General features: G+C 36.8%; 2 protein-coding genes across 3 annotated transcripts; one reads left to right on the top strand and one right to left on the bottom strand.

The window, feature by feature from the left end:
• Window positions 1–440: 440 nt before the first annotated feature.
• On the top strand, window positions 441–2,762 carry LOC103430529 (protein SCO1 homolog 1, mitochondrial-like). The gene is made up of 7 exons (XM_008368676.4): window positions 441–676; window positions 839–1,033; window positions 1,128–1,218; window positions 1,656–1,868; window positions 2,027–2,116; window positions 2,220–2,352; window positions 2,451–2,762. Exons 1-7 carry the CDS (start codon window positions 542–544, stop codon window positions 2,557–2,559), a joined length of 966 nt encoding a protein of 321 aa, XP_008366898.2. The 5' UTR covers window positions 441–541; the 3' UTR covers window positions 2,560–2,762.
• A 669-nt stretch (window positions 2,763–3,431) lies between these two features.
• Window positions 3,432–10,867, bottom strand: LOC103430423 (AMP deaminase-like). 2 transcript variants are annotated; one of them, XR_011573874.1, is made up of 20 exons: window positions 10,276–10,866; window positions 9,149–9,306; window positions 8,724–8,931; window positions 8,085–8,263; window positions 7,940–7,991; window positions 7,667–7,794; window positions 7,377–7,556; window positions 7,092–7,159; window positions 6,820–6,962; window positions 6,576–6,637; window positions 6,130–6,243; window positions 5,845–5,985; window positions 5,557–5,709; window positions 5,143–5,196; window positions 4,955–5,065; window positions 4,693–4,866; window positions 4,477–4,557; window positions 4,187–4,285; window positions 3,868–3,992; window positions 3,432–3,793 (listed from the first exon to the last, which is right to left on the bottom strand). XR_011573874.1 is itself a non-coding variant. In XM_070809472.1 (20 exons), the coding sequence occupies exons 1-20, from the start codon at window positions 10,853–10,855 to the stop codon at window positions 3,790–3,792; spliced, it is 2,754 nt and encodes a 917-aa protein (XP_070665573.1). In that variant the 5' UTR covers window positions 10,856–10,867; the 3' UTR covers window positions 3,432–3,789. The 2 variants fall into 2 exon arrangements, 1 of the variants encoding a protein (XP_070665573.1); XM_070809472.1 differs by having other exon boundaries at window positions 3,928–3,992; window positions 10,276–10,867.
• Between the last annotated feature and the right edge of the window lie 11,321 nt (window positions 10,868–22,188).

Raw genomic sequence — 22,188 nt, forward strand, 5'->3', positions numbered from 1 at the left:
TATAGGATGAACGACTAGGATGTGAGAATTCCTATAATCCTGATCTAAAAAGGATCTAAGTTCCATTCAGATTAGTAAAGGTACTTTCGACCATATTTGGCAAAAAGTGTTCACAGTGCTACTCGGTTGAAAAAAACAGTCATGTGTTTATTTTAATGAGCATTTTAAGTACATTTTAGGGCCTTTTTGCTAAAACTTTCAACGTGCTTCTATTAGGAGTGTTACCGAAAGAACCTTTGAGCATGAGTGTTTTTTTAAGAGTCGAACTTTCAGACGGACCATGTGAATGTGTGACGAAAACCTTAAAAAGCACAATTACTTCAGCACGTTCTAGTAAGCACTTTTAACATCCCAAACGGGTACTAACTCCTCTACCAAAAACATAAAGCCCATCAAAATATTTTGGTTTTGGGCCAGTGTCACTGTTACAGATATAAACCTCCAAACGCCATTGCAAATCTGATACGAAAACCGAGAAGGGGTTTTAGCTTTCTTCGCCAGAAAACCGAAAGGGTTTAGCTTTCTCTCCACTCCACCATCCATGGCGTCCATCATTTCCAGGACCGTTAACCATCTCCGCCACGTCAACCGCTCAGTGATCCGATCCGGATTGCCGAACCCACCGCCACCGCTCGCCGACTCTCTCCAAAATCGGCATCTTCCACTCCTCGGACAGGTTCGCCTCCTTCAACTCTTTTCTGCTAATACCCAGTCTGCCTCTATAGAAAAATCAAGTAAATATTCAAGCTTTCGCATTCTTTGTTCTCCTTTTGTTTCTCTGCATCCAAACACCTCGAGCTTATTTCATTTTCTGTTTGGGTATCTGCTTGGGTTGCAGTCGTTGGCGATTTATCAAAGATGTCTTTTTTCAACGACACCCAATACTACGGCGGAAAATCAAGGAAACCCTGAACCAAAAACCTCGGAAAATGCAAATTCTGGTCATTCTGGTAATTCTGGTGATTCTGGTGAAGGGAACAAGTCTGGGGAATCACATGAGAGTAGTAATGCGGGAAAATCTATTCGCGGAGGGGTAATCTATACGATGCCGTATAACGATTTTTCTTAGATGTTTGTAGGTGGAAACGTGATTGTAATTTCGTTTGATTTTGTGGGCGATTTTGCAGCCCGTTTCGTGGTTGAGTTTTCTGCTGCTGGTGGCGACTGGAGCCGGAATTATACTCTATTACGACAAGGAAAAGAGACAACATATTGAAGGTAGACTACTATGGTGAGTTGGATTGTATGTGAGTTTTGCATGTTGGACTTGAATTCGTGGGTCTGCAACTTTGTTAAATCTTGCCCGTGTTGTATTTGATGCATAACGGATACCCATCATCAAGTTGCAGGTTTATAAGGTGCTTCATGTTGATTTAAGTCAGTGATAAGTACTCATACTGCTATTAGGCACACAATACATGATTAAGCACGTCCATGTCACCTGTTGCCTTTTTGATTGAGTATATCTCGTTGTATTATTCTTCATTTCGAATATTTATGTCCAGTTTGTATTCAAAGTAGAGTAAAATGTCATTATTATGTATCAATTCATTGCTTCTCGCTTCTTCTCGTAGGCTCGATATCTGATTTTTCTCATTTTTACTTCCCTGTAATATAAGTTTTGTTGCTATTAATTGACTATATTTTTGCTGCAGAAATATTTAAGGCGTCCAAGGAAGTAAAGCAAGGACCATCTGTGGGAAAAGCTGCCATTGGGGGTCCATTCAATCTTATCAACCATGATGGGAAGCGAGTGACTGAAAAAGATTTTTTGGGGAATTGGACATTGATGTACTTTGGTTTCACTCACTGCCCTGATATCTGCCCAGATGAGCTAGTAAAGCTAGCTGCTGCGGTTGATAAATTAGGTAAGTCTTACGTTTTTACGAGGGTCAAACTTTTTTTTCTCTTGCCTCGCAGATAGTGCAGATCATAGAATTTCAATAGGCATGACCTTTAGCTTTGATTCTCTGTATCTCAAGCATGTGATGCCTGAGATTTTTTATGGTCTGTTGCGTGTGTGCAGAGAAAGATGCAGGGATTGAGATAGTGCCCCTTTTCATATCTGTTGATCCTGAAAGGGATACCGTTGAGCAAGTCTGTGAATATGTGAAAGGTACTTCTCAAGATTTTAGAGTGCACCATAGATATACTAAGAATGACCATTCATCGCATAGTGTAAGTTCTTCTTATCTGATATGTTTTCTCAACTGTCTCAGAGTTTCATCCAAAGCTGATTGGGTTAACTGGTAACCCTGATGAGATACGGAGTGTTGCTCGTGCATATCGTGTGTACTATATGAAAACAACAGAAGAAGACTCAGATTATCTTGTGGACCATTCCATAGTCATGTATGTATTCAATCATTATGTTCTACTTTCTTGAGTGGAAGTCGAAAAATAGTTGTTTGTGTCATTCCAATATTGAAATCAATGATTATTTTGTGCAGGTACTTGATGAGCCCCGAGATGGAATTTGTGAAATTTTTCGGAAAGAACAACAATGTTGATTCACTTGCTGAAGGTATAACGAAAGAGATAAAGCAGTACAAAAAATAGCAAACTAGTTTTCCCTTCACTCCAAGTGAATAATTTTCTATGGTTACTTTTCAAATTTACGTTATGAGGCGATAGATCGATCCTCGTTTTCCTTTTTTCCGTAGTTGCCATTATCTAGGTTGAGAGAAAGAAAGCGACAATTTTCAGTAAAGTTGTCTGAATTTCAAATTTTACTAATGTTATATTTGCATTGTTTACAACTATTACTATTCTCTGAACAGAAAGAGGAGGGTCTTTGCCCATCCAGTCCTGCCGGCGGAATGAGGATCCTCTCTGATACTCAAATCGGGTCCGTTTTATCGTACATTGTGCGGTCAAAAATCATTTTAAATACTTTAATTTAAAATTAAACATGAACAAGACCTGACTAAAACTGACCACACGATGTACAATGAACAGACACAATTTGAGGATTCCCATGATCCTTACAGAGAGGACCCTCATCCCTGCCGGTGGTAGTATTCTGCCAAGTGGCAACATTTTATTTGTACACTTGTATTGCTTTTATTGGCCAGTTCCTAACTAATGAAATGTTAGTTTAGTTGGTTAAGCTGTTCGTTGAGCACCAAATTGGTTTGAGTATTCAGTTTTATGAAACATGTTCTCGCTGCAATTGGGTTATGGTTGGGTTAGGGTTCTATTAGCTGTTCCCCCTGCGGCTATAGAATCAACGAATTCGACTCCACTGTTCATGAAACCACCTCTGGTCCTTTTTCGTCTTTGATTTCTCAACCATGAAGCCATTCTGACTTGATTGTTCATGGTGTTGATCGCTGCATGTATGCGGCTTGAGTTGTACTGTTAGGTTGCAAGAGCACAAGGCAAACATTACCAACCATTTCATGCGGTACAGTGAAAAAACGAGCGAAAACTCGAAACAAAGCGAGTTTCATTCCTCTTGCTATAGATAGGTCCTTATAATTATATGGTGACATCTTACATAGTTTTACATAAAACTAACTGCGACAGTAGGGTATTAAGGTTACATTGAGGCTAATTATTAACTAACCCTAATTAACTTGGGTACAAAAACCACTTCTTATTTGACTTAAAGGCCATATAGTGGCGTTTACTCACTGGTTGCATTTTTGATCCGAGCATATACAGGTCCACCTCATTTTTGGAACCAAAGTTTTCCTTGTGTTTGCACATGGCTTCTCCGGTGCCCGTAATCTGAGTTTCCATGATTATCGTAATTTCACAGAGGTACAGGGCATAAGTGCAACTTCCTCACCTGAAAAAAACGTTTCAGTAAGATTTTCTACCAAACTACCTATTATTCGAACAAGAATTGCTATACAGTCCTACCTCCTGTATCAGATTACTCTTCAAGATGGGCTTGAAGTTGCATATGCCTTTGGGATTCACCTGTCAACTTCGTTTGGGATATTGACCTTGCTGAGATAAACCTGTTGCATCTCTTCTCTCCAGATCTGTTAAGCACAGTGATTGGTAAATTTCTTAGTTCCCTCAGTATTTTCCAATGTGTGTGTGTGTGTGTGTGTGTGTGTGTGTGTGTGTGTGTGTGTGTGAGAGAGAGAGAGAGAGAGAGAGAGAGAGAGAGAGAGAGAGAGATGAAGCATAGAACAAGCTAGGACTGGAAGAAATCTCAGAGAAAGTTCCACACCGTGTCACGAAATTGCACCCGGATATGAGGCACATTTGTTTTGTGGATATCATTTCCACCTGGTCCTCTCTTGTAGTACTCTCTACCAATCCAGTGCGACTGCACCAAAAAATTTGTTGACTCAAGTTCAACACTAGAGGAACTAATCGGACATATTATATGCCATTGCAGAGACATCATAGAAGTAAAAACTTATCACAAACTAAATAAATGTGGTTTACATACTAAAGAAAACCAATTGCAATATGTGAGAACTACAAATCATGTATGTCCGTAATGCAGTAACTTACCTTCAGTGCATGTGAAAAACCTGATTGGTAGACTGAATTACGCGCAATTTCACATAGATCACATGAGCTCAATTTCCATACCTGCAAAGGAAGAACTTCTAAATATTTGGGCCTTTATATTCCTTTAGCTTAAGTGAGAGAGAGAGAGAGAGAGAGAGAGAGAGAGAGAGAGAGAGAGAGAGAGTAGAGAGTAGAGAGTAGAGAGAGAGCGCTCACAGAAGCAGCTATACTATATTCTTCCACCAAAGGTTCTTTTGTTAAGTGGATTTGGAGAGGATCATCGGTGGAAAGAGAAACATTAAGACCCCGTAAGAAAAACATAGGAAAAGGGTTCCGATGGTAGTCCAAAAACAATGAATTGTTGCTCAGGGGTGACATAGCCAGACCAATCTGATGAGACAAACAGCACATGGCAGCCAATCAAAAATTGCAAATGATACGTCGCTTATATAAAATAAGAGTATTTTCTCTTCCTTACCTGGGCTAAATAATACAGATATTGAAGTACAGGAGATTTTCTCAAATTGATTCCATGTGCAATATTATTTGCGGTAAGAAATGTTGCAGCAAGGTGGTCAATGTCACCAGCCTGAAAAATATTGAATAAATGAGTTCACATTATGAAATACTTGTGATCAAATAGAAAATAAATCTTTTAATAAATACCTCCCCAGAATGTGGACGGAATTTGATTGTTGTCATGCCCTTAGATTCACGAAGCTGAAAACAAAATTCCAACAGCTCAGCACTTGATGGCAATTTATAACAAACATATATGAACTATCACAATTAGGAAGACTACGAGATAAGCAACCAATAAACATCGTAAAGAAACATCGAAATATGTAAACAAATATGCAAACCAAGCCATGTAAAGTTAACAACCAAAATTCGTGAATCTAAGCCCTGGTTTTGCAACCAAAATGAACGAGATGGACAACTTTGGCAGAAGAAAAGAAAAGGAGGATTCCCAAGAATGCTGCCCTAGTCAAAGTTGTTCATCCAACTTGTATGGGGAATAGAATGTAGGTAGTAGAATACATAGTAAGTTATAAAATTCTCTGTCTGCAGAATGTGTACCTTGTTTAATGTGTAGAGATTAGCATAACAGTAGTACACGTAGTATGAAAATGCGGGATTGAATACATTGGTCCATTGTGCTGGTGTTGGCATGTGTTTCGTGGGCCGTCTTTCAGGTTTGGTTTCATCATCCACCAAATCTAACCCCACAACCTGGAATTTCAAACATGTTTAACTCAAGCATTTATTTTGGAAATAGATAAATGCTTCAAAACATGAAACACACACACGAGAGAGAGAAAGAGATGTTTCAGGGAAAAGATTGAAGAGTTTGACAAGATGGCAAACCTGTTTCAGGAAAACGTGCAACTGTGGATGGGAATCTGGATCTACAGTAACCTCAAACAGTGGAATAAAGATATTGTCAAGAATGTTCTGAAATGATGTTACTATTCCCATTTCCTTGTATATATTGTACAGCCGGGGCAGCTGAAAGAAGAAGAAACATACAAGCACCAAACGTATAAGTAGCATTCATGAATTTTATCTGAAAAACGTGCTTTAGTGGAACAGTACAATACAATCCCAAGAATATTACAAATGTCACCGAGAAGTGCAATTTTTTTTATTCACCTGAATCAACCAAACAACATTCTCACTGTACAATTCATTGTTCACTATCCAACTAGCCATTTGGTCCCACTCACTCTGCTTCCTACCATATATCGATATCCTGTACTCAGCCATCTGCAGAAAAAAAATGGAGCATCAGGCGAGGCTGATCTACCCAAAACAGAAAGATAACAAAGACACGCAAGTGGCCATTGGTTGCATAGTCAGACATGGCAAGGGAAGGATAACTCTGAAACCTAAATCTTATCCACATATCCCTATGGTTAAATGAATTTAGATATAACAGATTGGGGAATCAAGAAATCACACAATTAAAAACTCAACCACAATATGGAGAACTAATCTCATCTTAACAAGCATACTTGCAAAAGAAGCAACTAAGACGAGAAGATAGAAACTAGAACATGTATAAAAACCCATCCGCAAACAGAAGAGCAAGGAAGCACCTGATATTTACTGGCAGCAAGATCAGAAAACACTTGCTTTGTCAGCTCAGCAAGGAAACGTCCTATTCAAGAAGAGATTATCAAATCCCACAGTTTATATATTGATCAAAGACAAGAAACCAAGCTTCATCAAAATTGATTTGAAGTGGATAGGAACGACTTCTCAAGCCCATGGTTTAAGATATCTAATTCTTCACTATAACCCAGTAACCTTATAATAGTTGAGAAAACAAAAAAACTATACCTTGAATAAGATTATCCTGCTTAAGGAAAATCTCCCGGAGCCTACTTTGACCACAAGGGTTGTACTTAAGATTAAACTTATCGAAACGATGAAACGTGCTCTTGTCAGCATGAACATCCAGAAGGTCAACATTCAGGTCGTACCTGTTGAAACAAATGTGAAAAGATATTACATCCGGCATCTTAAAATATACATTACAAATACCTGAACAAGGATTGATAATAAGATAAGAAATGTATCTTTTTTATTAATTAAAAGAGGCAAACGAATACCCAGTCAAATCCAAACTCTCAAAAACCTCTTTCAAGGTCAAATAGGTTCCATCTCTAAATATTACAACCTGATAAGAAGCACAGAACTTGAGGTATTAGTGAAAATCATCCATGAACATAACCAACATTACAATAAATCTCATTGCAACCAACAGTTGAGTGACTATATGCATAGCACCTTACAAACTTGATAGTTTGGAATGATTATCCACAGTTGATAGAAATAAATGGAAGAAAAAAGAGATAACCACTGGACAACACATCTGCATAATGATTTCAAATTACCTCATCAGGCTCCTTCCTCAACTTTGATTTTATAAACCTCAACAGATGTTTCTGGTTCATGCATGCTGAGTGATGAACATGTGTATCTACTTTTCTGACATTATAAAAGTCACGATGAGGAGCACTTTTCTGAGCCAGAAACTCCCTATCCGCATTTAGCATTAAGTGAAGATTGAATTTCTGAATGATTGACAAAAAAAACATTGTCAAACAACTATTACTACTGCTGCGTAGAAAAAAGCATTGGAAGGCATCTTAATGATTAAAAAATTATCAACAAGTCTGTTTACTTGTTCCAGAAGATTCAGCCGATGATGGCATAAAGTTCTGATATTCCCTGCTGCTATAACTCGGAGTATGTGATGTAGGTCAGTGAAAAAGGTTGTTGCATCAGCAACAGGAAAAAGTTCTTCTTTTGCTGCAAAAGAGGAGGGAGGGTAAATGCACATCAAGATCTCTACATATGAAACCCATAAAAAAGAACACTACAAACGAATAAAAGTCCCTCAGATATGACAAACAAAAACTACGCACAAAAACTACGCACAAAAACAGCCACTTACAATCTTTATTTGGAAACACGTGAATGACCCCATCTTGCATTTCGAAATAATGCTGCCAAATAAAGGAGAATGTTAATTGGACAACAGAAGAACACAGGTTTCCTGAGTTATAGCTTATTTACTAAATTAACAAGTACAAACTCACATCAGATTTCCCCTCAGAAGTATAAAAAAATGGTGCTGGGTTGGGTTTTGGGGTACTTGGGTCTGTTATAATTTCTTTCTCCCATGGAGCAACTGTCTCACTGAATAAATATCTTTTTCGCAATTCGAGGCATTCTTGAAGAACCACGTAGACCTCTGCTTCATCGCTAGATGGCACTTCTGAAAAATTATAGATAAAGATAGAACCATGAAGATGACACCCTAACTCCCCAATTTCAATATTACTATTTACAATCAGCTTCTTAAAACTACTTCAAAAACACCATCATTGAATCATTAAAACCAACAAATAGGAAGCACAAATATGGTAAACTGGGGAAGTTGAAAGGAACAATGTTCAGATTTTGACCACGAACATTGTACAACCATGAATATTTCTTCAAAATGATATTGAAAATTTAATAGAACTAATGTATTGATATATATATATATATGTATGTATGTATGTATGTATGTATGTATGTATGATTACTCAGCAAAAAGTCATGTTTAACCATATACAGCAGTCAGCAGGTCTATCCAAAACGCTTCACGGGTACTCATATTTGTAAATATATGCATGAAATAAATAAACAAATCAACCAAAAACGTGTATATCCAGCAAAGAGAGAAATCATACCCGTTGGAGTAATTTTAAGTCGTGCAAAAGTCTCTTGTTCTGGCTCTTTCCTTAGGATATCAGCTGCAATTGGATCAGGCTGGACACCATGCAGATCACCAGATACACTATGGGACCTAATCATACTTGTAGCAGCTATAGGTATTTGCTCTCCGTTAGCATTAACATGATTCGGTAAATTTTCATATATGATCTTACCATCTGGCCCCTGTAAGTAATGTCAAAGTAGTCCAGAGATCCGTATGGAAGTTTCAAGAATAAAAGAAATCAACATAAATAGTTTGCCTGATAAATAAACTTTAGCTGGATTGTGTGATAATAATGTGCGACCAAAACTAAAGTCCAACAACAGCATGAGTGCAAGTAATATTATGGATGTTTGCACCGCCTCTGACAGACAATGCACAGAAGCTGAATAAACTCACCACAGTGCCAAGTTTAGAATTGTCAGTCATGTTATCCTCATCATCTGATCCTTCTACGCTCTCAAAGGCACTTGCACTTGCAACTGGAGACTTGGGAGACGGTGGTCGGATAAGACTGCCGGTTCTCTTAACTGAATTCGCAAGCTCAGTAGATTTCCCTGAAAAAGAAGAACTCTGTACTTAAACAGCACAGAAAAATGGCACCTATCTCATTGGTTTGTTCATATCAACAATTTGAGGATGACAGAAAGTAACCTTAATATCTTACTCAAAGGCGAAATCAAATCAGAGGTTAAATTGGAAACTCATGAAACACTAGGCATTTAAAAATTTCATATTATTTCCCATCCTGATAACAATTTCAAGCATAAACAAATTTACATTGTGAAAGAAAATATCTCCACGTTCCTTGCATTAATCTCATTGTAAGTTCTTTGCCACCGTGTCCCAGCCTATAGTGCCACTTAAGTGTTAAGAGGAAATTTAAAATCCATTTGCCAGTTTGCACATGGATAACATATGCTTGAAAATTTTGTCTCCTCGCATTTGTGTCGTGTATAGAAAATTTGTCTCATCGGGTTTGTTTCGTATATAGTAAATTTGTCGTATACGATCTATGTTGTGCAAAGTAAGTATCTTTCCTCGTCGTTATTCGACAGTTAAAGATTTGCACCACCACAGAACACTATCAATTTCTTTTCTTTGTTTCTTTCTTCATGGAACAATCAAGTAACTTCATGAATCACAGTAGCCACAACATACCTAAACCGGCGGTGGCTTCCAACAACTAAGTTCTCAGACCGAAAAAACACAAAGTATTGTTCATTGGTTAGGCTCAAGAAATGAAAGTAAATGAGTGTCCTTCCTACGGTTCTCAACATAAAGATACACCATTTATGCCAATACCTATTAGCATGTCAATTAGTACAAACTTATATTACAAAATACCAATACATAGTAATTTAGAAGGAGTAATTAAGGCATTGATAATCTAATGAAAACCATATCACAAGTCTAAGTGATGAAGCCAGTCCAAAAACCACGACGTAATGCTATACGCATCAAATTGAAAGTCAGAAATTAAAGCGAAATTGATTACTGTGGTGACAAGTTCAGCTGAGCCATACCTTCCGGGAGAGTGTGCAGCCTCGGCAACCCATCCGGAATACCGTCGACGGGAAGGCAGCCGTTGCGCCTATGATCATCGCCGTCAATCCCTCCGGAAATTGCCGTCACGTCCGGCAAAGACGCCGAGTTCCGCCGGTAATAGCCGCTGCCCTTGCGCCGCGCGTGGCTCCTACGCTTCTTCATGCGCTGCGGCGAGTCGCCGCCGCCGTCGGAGTCCCCCTCCCTCTCCCTCTCCACCGTCTTGGCGAACTCCAATAACTGAGTTAGGGTTTTGCGGTGCATGTAGTAGGCCGACACGGCCACCAGCGAAGCTCCAACCAGAGCCGCCATGGCCAAATGTATCGCGGACGACTCCATTTCTCTCGGCCACTCGCTCCGCTTCCGCTGCTGAGGAAAGGGAATCAGGAGAGAGAAAATGTCGGTTCGATTGGATTGTGTGAGTTTTAGAGAGAGAAAACAAACCCTACTGAGAGCTGAGCAGGGGGGAGAGAGAGAGAACAGAGATAGTGCACTCTGTTTGTATTCGGGACAAGCGAGACCTGCGTCCGTATTTATATGGAAGCTGAGAGCAGAGGACATATTCCCTCTGTTTTTTTGTTTTGTTTTTGTTTTTTTATTTTATTTATCGGCGGTGATAGTTATATTAGAAAATTCATTTTTTTTAAATACCAGGAAAATGTTGAGTGCTTGCTGCTTTCTTTCGCCGCTTTTGCAGATTAAATTTTAACAATTATTATTTGGCCTTAATTATTTGTTTGTTGCAATGCTTCAACTTTTTTAATTAAAGATGTATTTAAAAAATAATGGGGATGCAAATTAGCTTAGGCTAAAATGTTATTTAGCAATAAATGATAAAAGTTAATTTTTAATGGGACAAAACTAGCATGAGCTAGAAAAGAATAGTTTTGCTCACCACCGTATTTATCACATTTGGATGAGTTTATATTTCAAAATATGCGTGGTGGATAGAAAAATTTTCAGTTTAAACCCATCCAATAATAATAAGTAGGGTAGTTTCAATAATAGTTTCCATTTGGGGGTTATATTTCGTCCTTAGCCCATAGCCCTTGCCCCTCCCCTTAGAGCAGTTCCATCGTGGTCTGTTGCTGGGTGGACTGGAGTGGACTGGCGATGGAACAAGGCTAGAGAGCCCAAGCGACTTGCCCCAACGTGTGCCAGCCCGAGGGAGTGGCTTGGCACAAGTTGCCAGCCCGAGAGCCCGAAGGCAATGTGACGCAAGGCTGACGTCGCCCAGACGTCAGCCACCTTTTTATTGCCGAAAAATCGCCTGCAAGGGCTAGGTTTCTTTGCCATATTCTAGAAATAGGGAAAAAAAGTATGCATGCATGTCAAACTTTAGTAATTTCCAACTAATTTTCACATGCAAAGAGGCATTTAAGTACCTGAAATGGATTCAAACCAAGCAAGAGCTCTAGAACCCATAAACATGCCTGAGTTTGCTCCGAGGAGGTGACCAAAAATTGGGCAAGGTTTCAGAGAAATTTCAGGGGGTTAAACCTCTGGTTTTGAACTGGAAAAACACCACAAATCTTGTCTCAAGCAACATTAAGACATAATGAAACAAGATTTGCATAGAGAACCTCACCTAGGTTCGAGTTTCATATCTTGAAGCTCTCGGCTTCAATGGTGGTTTACACCGTGATGGTGCGATGACGCATGCAACGGTATAGCTAGGATCCTTTAGTCCCAGAGATTAAGGTTTCATGGTTTTGGAGTTTGATTTGTTTAATTTTTGAAGAGGAAAGTGGGTGAGAACTCTTAGAGCTCTAGAGAGAGTGTGTAACTTCAGAAAAATGGAGAGAAGTGAGAAAGATGAGTGGAAAGAGATGGAGTGAAGTGAGGGAGTGGAAAGTGCACGGGAAATTCCCAGCAAGTTGCAAAAAATACTATTATTTTATTTACCTATTGCCAAGATTATTCAAGTGTAGGGGTGGAGATGCAAAAGGTAATTACCGTTCATTAAGGGTAATTAATGTTCACTAGGTGGATTAAATAGTGGATAGCCCTGGGGGGACCTTTCCCACGGTAGAACTACTCTTAGTATCCAACTTGCTTGTCAGATTTAAGATCTCTCAATTACATTTGACGAAAAATATCATTAGACAGTAATACTACGTGACCGTATATCTAAGATCTCGAGTTTGAATTCTCATCTCTTAGCAATTAAATTATTTTTTTGTGTTAGAAGAAATTATTATTAAAAAAATAATGGTTTAAACTAATTTAGTATTGAACTCTCACCTATAAGGCTACAAAGGAAGAAGGACACTGCTTGTTTTGTTTTTATGTGCAATTTTGAATTAATTAATTGAGAGTGGTGTGGGGCCGGGGTCCCACCAGTGCGGGTTTGGACTAGAGGAGAAAGCAGAGGCCGGAGGAAGCATTTCAGAGGCGTTTGTTGCGCCGGACTATCTCGGACTGGACTAGCTTCAAGGACTAAGCTGGACTGGCTTAGACTAGACTAAGTTGGACTAACTTAGTGAAGCGTTTGGTGCAGTGTTGGACTAAGAAGCTGGATAATAACAAATTCTAATATTATATTATTTAATATATAAATTATTAATATTTTATTATGATCTAGGTGACCGGAGATGACGAGGAGTCTATCGGGAGTGGTTGTTGAGCATGACGAGGACGAGAGATGATAGTCTTAGCTAGTCCCATGGTTATTGGGAGGTCTCGCTAAGACCTCTTAGTGAAAGGTTTTGTCCATGCTAGTCCCCTTTAATCTCATTAATATTAGTCCCAGCATGGAACAAACACAGTATTGGACTAACAGCTAGTCCAGTCCAGTCCAGTCCCACTTAGTGGGGGCAAACAAACGCCCCCCGTGTACATGGTAGAGTGGATATGTTGAGTAATTTTCGTTATCCTCTTTATGAGAATTCTGAAAATTCCTTAATCATATATGTTGATCATCGTAAATTATGTGATCAGAAATTATTAAAAAAAATTTATTTAAAATTGAATATAAACAGTACCTGATAAAAATTGGTTGTACGTTGTACAATAAACTGATGTAATTAGAAGATCCCTGAAATCCTCACAAAGAGAATTCGGCGAGGATCCTCTCTCATCCACGAATACCATGAGATGCCAGATATGCTCCGATAGGGATTTTCTAGGCACGTGTTAAAGGAGGTACCAAAAGTTTCACCCTTTGTGCTCCGTTTTAAGCAAGTGATTTTTAATTTTTTGCATGTCAGAAACCCGCTTAGTCATGTTTTTTCTTCGTCTTTTTAGAGTAAACTTTTGTTCTCGTTGGCTGCATTTACATGAATTATAACACGTGCGTTAGTAATATCAGGAAGAGTGTGACCGTAAACTCAAAAGTTTCTTATTTTTTAAATTGGTTTAATATTTATGGTCGGATTATTAGCAACCTCTTTTTTGTGAAAATAAAAGCGAGTTAAGCAAAAGGATGAAAATGACGGAACTCGTTTTGGGGGAAATTATGATGAATTTGGCACGACGTAATTAGTTGTAAAGTCAATGACTATTTAACAAAACAAGAAAATTGTTATTTGTTTCTAGCTTTGAGCTTGAAGAAGGAAAATGGAAAATAAATAAATAAATGAGATTTGGTATCCCAAAATAAAGCTCTTTTAATTAATAATGGGATTCGATATTTACATCACAATTCCAATCTAGCAATTTGAATGGGAATGGTTTATAAATGAGAAATATTTGCGGGAACTCTCTTAAAAATGAGATTTTTTATTGATTATTTGTCACCTCATGTTTTTGTCACTACGTTTTATAATATTGAAACGAGAATTGATGTTAAACTGTGAGGTGACAGAGAGTTTTACCTTAAAAGAGTTAGAAATGCTAAGGACTAAGGAGATTTTCTCAAGTGTAACTCTATGTTATCTTACAGTTTAACATCAATTCTTGTGTTAATATTGTGTCAAAAACGTGAGGTGGCATGGAGTCCATAAATCTTGTTTACCAATTTATTTTTCACCTTTCAAAGTAAATATATCAATGTATTAAAAAAAAATTATTTCTGTCTTTCTAAACGTGTTATTATTACATTAAGAAATAAGTATCCCTTAAGCTTAGGCATAGTGTCACATAGACAATATCCCAATCTTGGACGATTGAGTCATTGACGTGACTCGTATTAGGCGATTAAAACTATTTCCAGCCATCTTCTCAAATGTTGTTAAAATCAAAGTAAATCAGGAAATAAAAAGGGAAAAAACGTATTCAGGAAGCAAATTCATATCATGATCGACCTCGATCGTGCTTATTTCTTGCAAAATCAAAAGATTATGACAACATATTCATTGGAAACACCTAGTATAACATTTCTATTTTTATTATACAAAAGATATTTTACGTTACATGATATTCTGTCAGCATTTAAATTGTTCCGTAACATACTTTTGCATGGCAACTATTTGAGAATAGGATAGTTGAACACATGACCTCTCGTGCACTAATTTTGTACTTTTAACCTCTTAAGCAACAAATAATTTGTATTCGTAAACAATTTTATTTAATCATAATAATATATACTTGTCGAGTTAACTGACTGTGTATTAACCTAGTAGATTTGCAAGCCTAATTTTAAGAACGTCAATTAATGATTACTAAGATGCGTTGTAGCACAAATCACAATAACGTTAATGATTAGTTTCCAACTCGTTTATGCACACGTGGATAGTTAAAGGGAACGTACGTTTCACAGGCGTTTACACATTACAGGCAATTACCTGTGTAACAGATCTTGGAATTGGACCTAGTTTATCTGCCCTTCCGGTTCTCATACTCTCATCCTCCTATTTGTTTGGTCACGGTTAAACCACGTTAATATTTTATATTACTATTCATTTTTATCTTATTATTTTTATAAAAAAAATTAATATAAAATGTTGACATAGTTTAACCGTGATCGCACAAAATGGAAAGAAATGAGAATGTATAGAAACTGAAAGGGCAGAGCAGCCGGGTCCCTTGGAATTCTATGGGCAAGTTTGGTGGGTCGTACATGATAAGATTTGATATTTCAAACTTACATGATAAGATTTGATATTTCAAACTGTTTAGGCTACGATTAGATTGGATTGGATGGGTTGGGCTGTTCATCTTTTTTTTTTTTTTTTTTTTTTTTTACAAACGATATTATTTATACTACAGATGAAGATGTGAGATTAACCTTACAATGGGCTAGCAATAATGTGATTCAAATTCGTATTTGGCTAAAATTCAACCTAAGACTTTTAACTTACAAGAGGAGGAACATCTCAACCGGACTAGGATTGGATTGAAAAGTAAAAGTGTGAAAGAGGAGAAAGGTCGATGGTGTCATCCGGGCGGTGAAGCAGTGGGAGTTGGGTCTACGACGGATAACGACGCTGAATTTGGTGTTCTCCATGTGCGACAATCTCAACCACTCACCAACAACTCAATATCCCCCCCTTCACCGGACTCCGTCCGTGACCAGCCATGTTGTTGCTGGCGACGACCACACTACGACCCCACGACCCTGCTCGCGACGATCCACCCCACCACATAGTTGTACGACCAGATATGTGCACATTGAGAGAGAGATGATGATGATGAAGACGATGGAAAAAGGAAAAATAAGTATGATGATGTCGACGAAGAGAAGAGAGGAAGACGCTGTTGGACTCATAACCTATGTTAACGGACATGTAATGAAACCCACCCTATTTTGAACTTGTAACCAAAATAGGAATTCAATCCCCGTGATGCCCATTATTAGTATTAACAACGGCAGTGGACTTGAGTTTATTTTATTGGTTGATCGCCTATTCCATTTGGCGCACCAAATGAACCTATAAATACTAATTACTTCAATTGTTTGTCAGGTTAGTTAAGAGTGAAAAATGATAATATACATATTTGTAGGATTTATTAGTAGGTGAAAATCAGAAATACAAATAATACATTTCTAAAACTTCAAAAAATAAGCCTAAAGCTGGTTTGTCTTGTCAATGACCAAAAAATTGTGAGTGCATTGTGTACCTTACTTTGGCTTAAGATATAGTGCATGCCATCAAGGCTTGTCGAGACAAACATAGCTTATTGAGTAATGCGCATTGACATACGGTACCTTACTACTATATGGGCTGGTTTGGTATTGCTGTACTTTGAAAAAAAACTGCTGTGAAAATAAGCGGTTGGGCTGTGAGAATAAGCGGTTGTGAAATAAATCAGCAGAGTGTTTGGTAAACTTTTTTGTAAAAGTGCTTTTGGAAAAAAAAAAAGTAGTCTGATAGTGGATCTTTTCATTAAAGGAGCACTGTAGCTCCGTGTGCTTTGAAAAAAAAACCAGTTTTCCAAAGCTGCAAATAGCAGCTTCAGCTTTTTCCTTTGATTTCAGCTTATTCTCACAGCAACTTTCAAAATAAGCCCCTTCTTTTTTAGTTTACCAAACATGTAAAACCCTCATAGCTTTTTTTCATGGGTGTTATTTTTTTTATGCACCTCACTCCCAAACCATCCATATATCCCATTACTTATCATGCAGGTTCAGGACATGGTAACATGGACCACAGTAGAATTGGGCGCTACAAATGATTGATAACCTGCTTACCTTTTTGTTCCAAGATCATTTGAAGGAAGGTACAATCCGAGTCACTCGACCCCCCGGTTGGTTGACAAGTCACTTGGTAAGGTAGAAAATGTAGAATCAGGATCCTCTATGGATCCTCTATGGATCCTCTGAGAATCTCAGGGATCCTCTAATCATATTCGTTCATCGTATATCGTACGATCAGAAATTATTGTAAAATTTTTTTATTTAAAATTAAATATAAATAGTACCTGATAAAAACTAACCGCACGATGTATGATGAATGAATGTACTTGGAGGATCCTCGAGATCCTCACAAAGAGGTTCCAGAGAGGATCCTCAATCGAAAATGTATAAGACTTTTGGTACCATCATGCACTAAGAAACTTCCAAATGCATTATAATATCGCTAGGGATAATCCGCCCACGCGTCAATCCAAGTTGTTAATATTTATATCTATATATTTACGGTGGGTTTCGCATGAACTTGAGAGTTGCTCACCATACGTAGGTGAATCGAAGCGAAAATTACTCTGTATAGTATTGCAATAAAATATTACTAATTAAGACCACAAATTCAAAGATATTATAATTTCACTTAACTTTAAGATGTTACTAGCACACTAAAACAGTCATTCTACAATTCGAACATGTGAAAATACAAAGGAGAAAGCACATGTAGAAAAGTGCAGACTCACGTTTTCGAAATGTCATTAACAACTCACCACAACAACATATTCTATATCAATTAAGGTTATGGAAAAAATAGTAATATCTCTTTCACATTGAATCATTGATCGATGTATCTTCCACTTCGCAAGTAAGTTAAATTTCCTAAACCTTTTGAAGTTTTTGTTTATTGGTAACCCTAAAAACCTTTTGAAGTTGTTTAACTATAAAAAGTACCATTAAAAGGTTAAAACCTTATTTAATTAGATGTAATGGATGGATAATCAAACAATATTTAGATAGTGTAGAAAGGTGATTGAGAATAACTAAGAAACAACTTTTGATGTTGTTTTTTGAGTCAGTATTTATTGAATTTCATTTTTTTGGTTGTTGAACTTGAAAGAGATAGATCTTTAACTAATAGTTTATTAGCTAAAATGGTTCTTAATTGGTATATCTCTTCATTTTAGTCCATAAGATTTCAAATCAATAGAATTAGTCATTGAGATTGTCGCTCGTCAATCGTTTTGTGAAAATCTCCGTTAAATTGAAGAAACCACCAGTTCAGGCGGAGAGGTTGATTCGATAAAAATACCCTTAATGTAACGTAGATTTTTCACAGAATGACTAAAATAATTAACGGTGGACAATTTCAGATATCACTTATATAAAATTTCAATGATTATTTTGGCTAAAAGCCTTAAATACTTTTCAGTCCCTTTCGCCTAGTAGGTACGTGGCTAACATTGCTGATGGTAACAAAAACTAAAATACAATGAGTCAGCCAAGAAAAAACAGAAAACAAATAAATACAAAGAAGCTTGGGGGTGATGATATATCTGTTTGCTTCAATCTTTTGAACATTTTTTATATTTTATTTTCGGTAACATGATTTTTTTATTTTTACCTAGACAAAGTTAACTCATCTGGATATTTTTTAAAAAGAAAAAACAAACAAACAAGCAAGTTTACGCATAATTTACATCATTTACTTATCGTTTTTTTGTTGGAAAATGTGTCTTTTTCATGTGTGCAAAAATAGTTTATGAGTCCGACTCCATCAAGTCTCAATCACCGCAACCAATCTTCATCAATCTTTATTGGGCCAAGATTTTGGCTCGTGACCTAATTTATGATTATTTCAATTTCTTATGTATAAATATTTTGTTTAAATTAAGTACGGTTCACTTCGATGACATCTGTGAAAAAATTACCAATTTTTTTATCATCCTAGTCCTACTATTTTGGAGCTATATATAAGTTGTGAAAGTCAAATAGTTCGATATCATAATCTAAAGATTATTAGTTTGTGTTTTACTTTTTGTTTGTAGTGTGAAAAATTAGTTTGTGGTAATTGTACTTCAATCAATCTCCATCAAGACTTGAATTATCATTGATTTAATTTTTAAACGAGTATTATATATTTAAATTCGGCACTCTGTACTTCAACAGAATATACAAAAAATTACCATTTTGCAATCTTCTTCTCCTTAACATTTTGGAGCTCTAAGCCGTGAAGTAGTGAAGTAGCGACGAAGTTTGAAGAAATAATATGCTCAAAATTAGAATAAGTAAAGAGTTCGATGCGATGATTTGAATAATTAGCTTCTATATGGGGTAGTTAAGATCTAGCATTGCATATGCTTGTTTGATACCATGCATACACAAGAATGACGACACAAAAGATTGGTTTGTTGGCAATTAGTGTTAGCATCTCTGCATCTGCAGCGGTAAAGTGTCCTCTAAGTTGGGAAAGTTCTCCCATAATGTTCCACTTTTAGGCAAGAGGCTCTGTGCTAAATGGGATTGGGAATTGGATTCCCTTGAAGCATATGTAGGATTCCAAATTCCTAAATGGTAGCAAGGAAACGTGAAGATTGTGAACGAAGGAAGTATATATAAGGGAATTAATAGGAGAGAATTTTCTGCACCAAGTGGATTTGGGGAATGGAGCATCTTCCTATGCTGCCAAGGTTCTCTCTGGAGAGGGAATTTGGATTATCTCTGGACCTTACTAATTTGCTGTTCTGAGCCTACGGATCAAAAAATTTGGGTTCGTGGTTTGTGTAAAGAGATCTGAAACTCTTGATTTGTGAGAAGTGGGCCATTGAAATGAGTTGATAGGGACCGTCTGATTGAATTTGAATAGTCAAGATTGCCTAATCTTTGGATTTCAGACTGTGAAATTCAAAGAGGATCTCTAAACCCTAGACCCGATCAAGTCTTCCTCCTAGAGGACTTTGAAATAATATGATCCATAACAAAGATTGATGGAGAGAGAGGGAGGGAGAGGGAGAGATTTTGGCATAAGGACCAAATTATTACTTTAGGGTTTCGATATATACTCTGAGGACATTATTTATACTCCATTAACCATAATAATAGAGTGAGGTTTGTACAGATTTTGATCCTTTATATTTTTTAAGGGAACATTTTAGAATTGAGTGAAAGGTGAAACCCATCTCATATTTTGCATCAACATTACAAGACATTTCCTTATTCCTATTGCATATATTCGATAGGTATCACACTGTGTCACTTTCTTCACTCGTCTGAGATTATGTGAGAAACGATAGTGATACAATCGGAATATGTAACAATAACATCATAGTTTTTTTTTTCCTTCTTATTTATAATATGAGAAGGAGAGAAGAAGAAAGAGTGACACAGTGAAGAGACACAATAATGTCGATTAATTTGTTTGGCATAATAGGATCAAATCTTTTGAGAGCTCAATTGAGTGTCCAAGATAATGATAGTAATACTAACGTGAGAGTGCACGATGGAGAGATGTATTATCGACCAAAATTTTTCTTCATAGTATGGTCGAAGATTTGAGAGTCAAAATGGTCGTCCGAGACAATGCAATAATAATGTAAAGATCCTCAAAATTAAAATAGCACTATTAATTGTATGACGTAATCATTCTGGAATCTGCATCCATTCATCATTTTCTGGATTCAGAAAGATTTTTCAGTGTACCGGAAATACAACCCGATACATCAAATGTAATAATAAAATTGATTAGAAACTTTGTTAAAAAAAAATTCAACAAATTATATTATGAAACTCAGTGTACCAACCATGTTCCCAACACTCCAAAAAGTTTCATTGTTAACAGAAAATCCAAAATCCTTCATTCAGGAATCCAAACTTTATGAATGATATTCCTTAACTAATTATGCTTCCTAGTGCTTGGTACGTTGAATTAAATGCAAGCCATATTTGGGCTTTTGGGCCTAACTTGGGCTTTGTTCGAAATACTTGTAAAAGCGGCAGCCTGGCGTAATATGCACCGTCCAATGACCCCAAATGCTTTTGGGGCTCCACTTTTTGGTTGTGACCCATGGACATCAAATGGAGCCTTCATGGAGCTCCACTTTTCTGTACCGTCTTCTTCAGAATATATCTTGGAAACTCAAATTCTACAATTTTGGATCCAAACGCAATGTTTTCCAATTGAACAATCCCATCCTAAGTTAGCTTGATCTAATTGCATCTTAATTTTATGTTAGTTGTAATAACAAACATTTTTGTTTCTATCCAATTCGCGAGAACTTGTGTTGCTTGAGAGAGATCAACAATAACAAAAAAATTGATTGACGGAAATATAAAACGAGTTGAGATTGAAATATTGAAATATATAATGACTTGTTTTGACGAATTTGTTGAGATTAGCAGAGTAGGCGTTTTTAGTGACCTGCGTAACTAGTGACTAAGTTGTCTGAATTGAAATCATTGTTTTGAATTGTGGGCTCTCGCCAAAGATGGTGAGACATGGAGGAGTAGGTGGGATCTCATGGGTATGTAATTAACACAACATTACTGTTATGTTGGTGATATGAACAAATAGACGGCGATGGTTAATCAGAATATATAAATGACGGATCTAGTCGAATAAGTCTGATATCAAAGAGGACTTAATAAAATTATTATTATTTCAACTTTTAATTATGTTTAATACGACCACCCAAAATATAAATTAGCAACAATAATTATAATTTCAATCCATGAATCCAATATTAGTATTTATTTTTCTCCCTTTTTTTGGTCAAATTATTTATTTTTCTCTTTATTTCAACTTTTTATATTTTGGGAAAAACCACCATAATTATAAACCTTGAGACAACTGAGCGCGAGAGAGGATCCTCATTGAATTCTTTTTGTGAGGATCGTTAAGATTCTCTAATCACATCCATTTATTGTACATCACGAGACTAATTTTTATCAGATACTGTTTATATTTAATTATAAATAAAAAAATTTACAATAATTTTTTATCGCACAATATACGATAAACGGATATGATTGAAATATCACCAGATTCTTATAAAGACAATCCGACTCCTAGGACGGAGCGCATCAGTGGGACTCTGTACGAGGATGTATTACATCAACCTGTTCCAATAAATGCCAAAAAGTAAGGGTACTAAAACTTAACTAACGTCAACCCACCAATCCCACACCTCCACGTAATCACTCACAGTTTAAACGGGGATTTTTCAATGCGATCGTTACACAATGTGGTATACCATACGTATCATTATATAAATAATGAGATATACGTGTTAAAAAATTAATAATTTAAAAAATAAAATTTCTAATCATTTACATAAAAAATCTGGTGTACCATACGTTTCGCGACAATAAAAAATTTCTACCACATCAACCCCCT

The sequence above is a fragment of the Malus domestica genome, chromosome 12 (assembly GCF_042453785.1).
Source record: "Malus domestica chromosome 12, GDT2T_hap1".
NCBI lineage: Eukaryota > Viridiplantae > Streptophyta > Magnoliopsida > Rosales > Rosaceae > Malus > Malus domestica.

Bases quoted from the DNA above. Each gene is read 5' to 3' on its own strand.
- LOC103430529 (XM_008368676.4), top strand. From the start codon at position 542: ATGGCGTCCATCATTTCCAGGACCGTTAACCATCTCCGCCACGTCAAC. The intron at 677-838 runs GTTCGCCTCCTT...CTTGGGTTGCAG, and splicing joins ATCTTCCACTCCTCGGACAG to TCGTTGGCGATTTATCAAAG. The intron at 2,353-2,450 runs GTATGTATTCAA...TATTTTGTGCAG, and splicing joins GTGGACCATTCCATAGTCAT to GTACTTGATGAGCCCCGAGA.
- LOC103430423 (XM_070809472.1), bottom strand. From the start codon at position 10,855: ATGTCCTCTGCTCTCAGCTTCCATATAAATACGGACGCAGGTCTCGCT. The intron at 6,244-6,575 runs GTGCTTCCTTGC...TTTTTTCTGCAG, and splicing joins TTGCTGCCAGTAAATATCAG to ATGGCTGAGTACAGGATATC. The intron at 3,993-4,186 runs GTGTGGAACTTT...TGTGCTTAACAG, and splicing joins GGGTGCAATTTCGTGACACG to ATCTGGAGAGAAGAGATGCA.